We start from the raw sequence: 8051 nt of genomic DNA on the forward strand, positions 1-8051 counted from the left end.
TATAAGCCGGCAGCGGGCCCGCTTCACATGCAGTGGACCCGTTCTCGATTCCAACGGACGACGGGCGATCGTTTTCAAGACTTTGGCGACAGCGACGACGGACGCCCCGCATCGCCAGCTCTATCAACACCATTAATTATAACTACAGCAACAACTACTACAGAATTAGCAACGGATGACATTTCCAGTGGTAGGAAGAGCCCATAACGGCTATCGCTGTAAAATACACAAACCTCCTTGAAACTAAATGGCGAATTCTCTATTTTCTTCCGAACGCTTCTGTTATGACACATAGTCACAGAGATAGCACCGACACGTTAAGGCGATGTCCTTGCACATAGGCGTAGCGTTCACGAATTGTTGGGCCCGTGAAGACTAAGGCGATGTCCAACGATTTAGCCGTGACGTATCGCAAGTATTGCTATGACTGTAATAATAATTAACACAGGGCTGAACTTTCTTTTGTAGTGCTCTCTTGATAAGCGTGATTTTCGTCCTCAACCAATGGATTATCATATAGGACACGCTATAACTTATTCCTAAATTGCCGTGCCGGGTTTTCTAAAAAGAGGAAATTTTTGAACAACTACAATAAATTTCCGCCTGGAGGTTGTCGACTTCGCCGCGGTATACTTATAAGGAAAAAGGTTGTATCGTACGCATTTCCTCTTCATGGTGGGTTTTGAACCTTAATATTTAGAGAGCTGAATTGTTAAATTTCTTTCAATGTCTATGTACAACCAGGATATTTTATACGCACTTCTAAAGAAAATTACGTTAGTGCACGCAGAAGGACGTGTGAAAATAATATTTTTATACTTGAAATTTTTGTATCGCGCTTTAGCAGCTGGATGACAAGTTTTTCTTCACCAACAAAATAAAAAAAATTGGGCATTGCCCCAGGGACTTAGCTCATCGCATTGCTATAAATACTTCACGTTATTTCCAGATACATACCTTGCCTGCGTGCATATACATGTGTAAACCTCGAGAGACAATGACTGCTCTCTTCTTCTTGGGAATACTGTGCTTTTTTCACAGCCATGCCACTTTATCTCAAAAGACAGGAGGGGATAATCCTGATGCCAACCAGGTAAGAAAATACCATACATAAAACCCGTTTCCAGCGACGTGATGAACAAAGTTTATTAATAGCTGGGGCCCTCGTACATAAGGGTCCATATATACAATTGTATGACGTCCGTAAGTTCACATTGAAGATGAAGTCCCCTAACGTCACAGCTTGGCGCAAAATTCATCGCAGCCTTATCACCCCGACGATGCGTTTTTAAGATTTCCCTCGTGGCCACTTGTCTCGGAGAGTGACACGAAGCACTGGTTCGTTAACACGTACTCATTTATTGTCAGTACACGATTGACCCTCCTTCGCTCTCCGACCTCCTCATCACTAACAACAACAATAACAACTTCTGTGGCTACGTGCCACGACCCGAAATCCCAGTCCATAGACTGCGACGGCCCTTTAGCAGCGGCGGAGCTCCGCTCGCGTGGACGACTACACTTGGCCCTTTCGCAGTGCACAATGCTCACGACGACTTAGCACGCGGGCAGCCTGGTCACTCTTGTGGGTAACGTGATCAAGTGAACACAAGCATGTTGATTTATAATGTCGCGGAATCCTCTCGCATTTGCATCTTGGGAAGTTGTGTTGATATGGACTTCCCCATGTGTTACGAATGAGACACCTTCTAAACCCACATAACAAAGTAGTTGACCGATAAATAAAAAAAGAAATCGCACCCACATAATGTCGCGGAAGGCTGTAACATTAATAACATTAGAAGCGTCATGAAGAATAACGATGACTTATCTTCTATCAGTGATTCTTCTAATGCTGACGTTGTTGTTGTTACTGAGACCTGGTTATCCGGCAAGATACGCAACAGGGAGATTTTAAATTGTCAGAAATATATTTACATATACCGTCATGACGGCTGAAAGTCACTGTTCGCTTTCCAAATGCTCCAGTCATTATTTTGGGCGATTTTAATTATTCTTCCATAGTTTGGTGAAGTGTTTCTACTCATCTTATTCTCGTCTGAGTGCAAGGAATTCGCACACTTGTGTATTGATTCTTATTTGTCGCAAATGGTTAAGCAACCTACGCGTATTGCTGCTTCAACCTGTTCTGTTTTAGACCTCATCTTAGAAACATCGCCTGACCTCACCTCTTCGTTAACTCATTTGCCAAGTCTTAGTGATCATTCCTCATTGCATTTCTCCTTAGATCTACCTACATGCTTTAGGTCGAAAGTAATTAAGCGAATTTCTGATTATGTACGAGCTGATTTTGATTTCATTAATATGAACCTTTGCCTTTTTCTTGATTTTTACGTGGATTGTTTTGATGAGCGCTCAGTTGAGAATAACTGGTGTTTATTTAAATAACAAGTTGCGTACCTCATGAAAGCGCACGTGCCACTTCGCACTATCTCGCCCTGTCCTGAATCGGCTTGGTATGACGTGTTTTTAAAAAGGCTAGCAAACAAGAAAAAACTATTTCGTGCTGCAAATCTATCAGACAACGAACAGCGATGGTCGGCGTACCGTCCTGCAGCTGGTGTGTATATAAAAAAAAAACTTCCAGATGCGAAATCGCATTATTTTAATCATACGTTGCCCTCCTTGTTGTTAACCCGCATCAATTTTGGAAGGTTATTAATCCCTCTTTCTCTTACACTATAACGCGTAGGCATGAAGACGGGGATGAATTATCCAATGATCAGTGTTGTTTCGTTTTAAATGAAGTGTTTACTAAATCTCTCTCTATTCCAGTTATTTCTTGCTTCCCTGTATTTACTGCCTGTGGTTTTATGCCTATGTATCCTGTTGTTGTAGACAGTGAATGAATCACTAAGATTATTGATAACCTAAAAATGTCTTCTGCGGTAGGTACAGATAACATTAACACAAAATGTTTGAGAAGCACTAAAATGTATTCTAGCATTATCCTGTCCAAGATTTTTTCTCACTCACCTCAACATGGTGTCTTGCCATTGGATTAAAAGGTGGGGAAGGTGGTTCGTATATACAAAGGTGGCGATAAACATAATCGATCTAACTACCATCCCATTTCCATAACAAGTATAGCATGCAAAATCCTTGAACACCCAATTTACTCTCAACTTGCAAACTTTCTGGATTCTGACTCTTTCCTTAACACATCACAACATGCTTTTCGGAAGTTTCACTCATGCGAAACCCAACTTCTTACCTTTACTCATAATCACCATGTCACACTTGACCAGGGTTTCATAACTGACGGCATATTCCTTGATTTTTCCAAAGCTTTTGACAAATTCCTCAAGCCATTCTTATCCATAAACTTAGTAGCCTTGAGATCTGCCCATACATTCTCGCTTGGATAGACGCCTTTCAGACTAACCGTTTTCAGTTTGTCCACGCCAAGGAAACTAATTCTCCGTACTCGCCTGTCAACCCCGGTGTCCCACAAGGTTCTGTACTCGGCCACCACTATTTCTTATTTATATTAATGATCTCCCTACCGATGTCTCCTCTTCTATTAGCCATTTTTGCTGACGACCGTGTTATTTACCAAAGCATCCTTAACGACTCCGACATCTCTGCTCTTCCGGCCGATATTAACAATGTAACCCAATGGTGCAACGACTGGCTTATGGAAGTATCTCTAAATGTAAATCCATGTGTGTCTCTCGTGAAATTAACATTTGCCCTTCCTACTCCATCAATAACTCTACCCTGCTTCCTGCATCTTCCTATGAATACCTCGGTGTTCACATTTCAAATGATCTGTCCTGGAATATTCATGTCGGCTATGTCACGAAAAAAGCTAATTAATTATTAGGATGCATCAAAAGAAACTTTTTCCTTGCCCCTATTTCATTAAAGCTCCTAATTTATAAAACTGTAATTCGCCTGGAACCCTGAACCTGGAACCGGCAGATGCAAGGGTATCACCCTTGCATCTGCCGTAGAATCCATTCAAGACCGCTCCGCCCGTTTTATACGTTCTGTCATCGCACAGCTAGCACCACTTTAATGACAGCATCTCTATCCTCGCCCACTCTTTCTCTTCGTCGAAACATGCTATTCTTGTTCCATGAGATATATCACTCTAAGGCTACTATCCGCCAAGCACTATTTTCTAACCGTTTTATATATCATCACGCACCGATCATTAATTAAAATTTGGTATCCGTCATTACAGCACATCTACCTTTAATGCCTCTTTTTTCGCCTCAAACCTCAATTGACTGGAACCGCCTTCCCGCAGCCATTGTCACAATCACTGCCTCAGATAAATTTAAGATTGCCATTACTAACCTGTTAAATGATGTCTAGTAGTAGTTTTTGGTATTTTTTGCCTTTTCATTGTTATTTGTTTTATTCCATGAACTGTGTCATTACTAACGTGTTAAATGATATTTAGTAGTTATTTTGTGTATTTTTTGTCTTTTCATTGTGTCTTGCTTTGTTTCATTCACTGTGCCCCATTCCTCTCTGTAATGCCTTCGCGCCTTGAGAGACATAACAAATGAAAAAAATTAGTGAAATGAAGCTGCCCCGGCTGCTTCTGAAGCACTCAGCGAGCCAGACAGAGACATCCCAGCTTTACGTCCTCCGATCCTTATCCGTCATCCATCTGCTACAACAGCCAGCACGCTGGAATGATAAGCAGAACAAATAGAGAGGAAAGTGAAGTAATGTGTCATGGTGTCGTCTTGAGCTTCTTTTTGCGCACACCGCTCGTAACCCATGCTATGAGCTGTGCTGCCTGAATTTAGATTATTTTTTTTCCTTGGCAGTCATTCTGTCACAGAAAAGGTAATTCCATATAGGTACCAATTAACATTACGCTTATATTATTACGGTTATTTTGTTTTAATTATATTACTCTGGTGAAAACTCCAGATGTTTTCCTGCGCTTTGCTTCGAGAGCTGTCGGCCTACTTTATTTGGCAGAGTTTCACCCGTTTTTTTTTAATTTACCTCAAAACGCCGATATTTCTTATCCAAAATAAACCTTAACTAACCATTCTGAATTTTTTTTTTCAAATTATGCTACAAACGTAAAAAAAATGAAGCTTAAACAAAAAAATATTGCTGCGGAACATGTTCTTTGTGAAGTTTTCTTTTTTTGCTACTTATTTTAAAAATAAACATATTTATTTTTATATTTCTGTTTGTTTAGGCTTTAAATTATGGTGCTTTCGCACTGTTCAAATATTTAAATACATTTACAGGTTATGGAGAAACTACCTGAAACATTCATGCTTCAGTCACTTGGAAAGTATACTGATTTAATATGCGGTTATCAGCATTTCTACAACGCTACCCTAAGAGGTCAGACTTACAGAAAATATGAATTAATATTTAAGTACCCAAAGAGCTTGTGAGTACTAATCATATTTATAGCATAGAAAAATATATCTAAACACGATCGGAGTTTCAACGTATTTACTTTGCAGATTTAGCCAACCGCTCTACGTAAAAAGTGTGACTAAGAACATAATTCTCATGGGTACTCGACCAGGTGAGCTAACGTTTTTCCTATCAAGCATTAATTTTTTTTTATTCCGGAAGCAATGACGAAAGGAATAACGTACATTGTATTAACGTGATAGCGTTAAGAAGCTCGTGTCGCAGACACGCCAGGCTTCGTGGCGTGGCAGAAACTCTGGCGCTGGTGGCGGGACGCGAACATATTGATTGATCGATAGGTTCATAACGTCACAGCAACATGATCTCGCGCCAGTATTCCCAACAACCCACAATACTCAAGTGAAACGTGACGTCACGCGTGGAATGAAAGCTAATAATAAGAATGACATGTAATGCAAGTCTCAAATGTCTTGACTTTATAAAATAGTTCATTTGCCTTAACGAAAGATATCAAGAATTTTAGGCGGGGTTCGAACCCACGATCCTTCGGAAGTGAGCCACAAACGCTGCTGTCTAGGCCACGCAAGGCGCGCTTGCACGGCGATTGAAAGGCGATGCGAACGGGACCTGATAACGTTGTCGCGTTCCACTCTAAAGGGTCCCTGAACAGAAAAGAAAAAAAGAACTTAAACAATCTGGTTAGTCTGAGCGCGTCAAAAAATGAGGTTTACGCCAAAGAAAAAAACTTATAGCAATATTGACTGCGCGAGACGCAATTTATTCGGTGGTCACCCACTGTCCACTTGTTTTCTCTCTGGGCATTTCGGGCGCGTGGAGGAGAGCTGGCTAAGCTTCGACTTCACGTTGAGGTGTAGAGTGTGTATGACCATCTAGTTGAGGTGGAAAGAGTGTCTTACCTTCCCGCGACGTCATGAGCTTTGCGCGTAGAATTTAAAATAAATCTCGTGCTATCAATATTGCTCTATTTATTTTTTTCGCGGAAAATTAGTTTTTTTTTATACGAGTGTTCCGACCAGACTGTTAAAAAGGCTTTTATTTTTCAGGGGCACTTTAAAGCCAAAGTTTAAGCGTCCTCAAAGTGTTTTTTTTACGACAGGGTGGGTTTCGACCTATAAATTCAGTTTGCACCGCTTGTTCCCTGATCCTGTAGGCTAATGGGTAGTATTTTATAGTTATGTCGACGCAACATTGGGGTGAACCCCTGATATTTTAGAACAATTTTGAGATCTGCAATTCGAACTATTGTTATTTGAGTAGCGTTGGTTCTTTTCTGTTTTGTTATAACTTGACAAAGTGTTGCCTCGTTTCTTAGCACTCGCCTGATCTGTTTTAGGAAGTGGGTCGTAGTAATACCCTGCATGTTATATGAATATTATTCAGTCGGATACGTGCCGGCTTCCTCTTACCTCAGTGAATTTATAGCTGCGCCAACAGATACCATTTTAATACCCCTATTGGAAAGACCAGTTCAAGCTGGTACCAGTTACAAACTTGGTAATTGCTCCAATTTGACCAGTTTCATAATGGTTTAACTGGTGAAGGTGGTTCGAACTATTCACACTGGTTGACTGGTCATGGCGGTTGAACTGGTCATACTGGTTGGCGAGTCATGATGGTTGAACTGGTCATGGCGGTTGAACTGGTCACACTGGCTCGACAAAAATATTGTCATTTGTTCACGCCACCACTGCGCTTCGGAAATCTTTATTATACACAAATATAGACACAATGCGCCTACTACAAGCATCAGCTGAACATCCATTGAGCACATACACATCCACGGCACATACAAACATCAATACAACAGCACACTAACCTGATCAGTACCACCGAGCTCTGCGTTTCCGTCTTTTATACTGGTCGTTTTGAACGTACACAATTTCTCGGTGACCGCCTAAGCAATAAACAATATTCTCAGCATTTTTATTTTTTCCCAGCAATGTCATACCTCTGAGAGTATTTTAAACAGCTCAGGAGATTAATCTCTTAGTAAAAAGTAAACGCTCGATCATGCCGTAATTATTTGAAAGCCAATAAATCAAAGTGAGAAAGCCAATAAATAAAGTGAGAAAGAGCGGTCAAACTGGTAACGAGTAGGGTCAGTCTGGTTACCAGTTCGACCAGTTCGGCCAGTCTGGTGACGAGTTCGGTGTCTGGTAACCAGTTCGACGTCTGGTGACCAGTTCGGCCAATCCGCTGACCAGTTCGGCCAATCCGCTGACCAGTTCGGCCAATCTGGTGACCAGTTCGGCCAATCTGGTGACCAGTTAGACCAGTCTGGCTACCAGTTCCGCTAGTTTGATTTCCTGTTAGACCAGTATGACCAGTCCAAATACCAGTTTGACCAGTCCAAATACCAGTTTGACCTGTACGAATACCAGTCTGACCAGCTACACTTTCAAACCGGTTTTTCCAATAGGGACGGTATGCATTATGAGGTTTCGCACTAACCGTGAAAGTATACGTGCGTTTCAAGATAGAAACTTGCGGATAGCCGGCATGCTTTAAATGCAGCAATGATTACCACAGCAAAAACATGACATATTGCGTGCTACTCAAGTTGTTCGCAATAACTTTTCTTTTTCTAAAATGCTTTTACCTCGGTCGTGTACATTTCTGTTACAGTATTTCATTCACTTTTGAAC

General features: G+C 41.2%; 1 protein-coding gene across 1 annotated transcript; it reads left to right on the forward strand.

Moving 5' to 3' along the window:
• Positions 1-976: 976 nt before the first annotated feature.
• On the forward strand, positions 977-5624 carry LOC120847512. The gene is made up of 4 exons (XM_040219311.1): positions 977-1093; positions 5247-5395; positions 5472-5536; positions 5587-5624. The coding sequence occupies exons 1-4, from the start codon at positions 977-979 to the stop codon at positions 5622-5624; spliced, it is 369 nt and encodes a 122-aa protein (XP_040075245.1).
• The last annotated feature ends 2427 nt before the right edge of the window (positions 5625-8051 follow it).

This window comes from Ixodes scapularis, unplaced genomic scaffold (assembly GCF_016920785.2).
Source record: "Ixodes scapularis isolate PalLabHiFi unplaced genomic scaffold, ASM1692078v2 PGA_scaffold12__126_contigs__length_90152505, whole genome shotgun sequence".
Taxonomy (NCBI): domain Eukaryota; kingdom Metazoa; phylum Arthropoda; class Arachnida; order Ixodida; family Ixodidae; genus Ixodes; species Ixodes scapularis.

Bases quoted from the DNA above. Each gene is read 5' to 3' on its own strand.
- LOC120847512 (XM_040219311.1), top strand. From the start codon at position 977: ATGTGTAAACCTCGAGAGACAATGACTGCTCTCTTCTTCTTGGGAATA. The intron at 5,396-5,471 runs GTGAGTACTAAT...TTTACTTTGCAG, and splicing joins TTTAAGTACCCAAAGAGCTT to ATTTAGCCAACCGCTCTACG. The intron at 5,537-5,586 runs GTGAGCTAACGT...TTATTCCGGAAG, and splicing joins TCTCATGGGTACTCGACCAG to CAATGACGAAAGGAATAACG.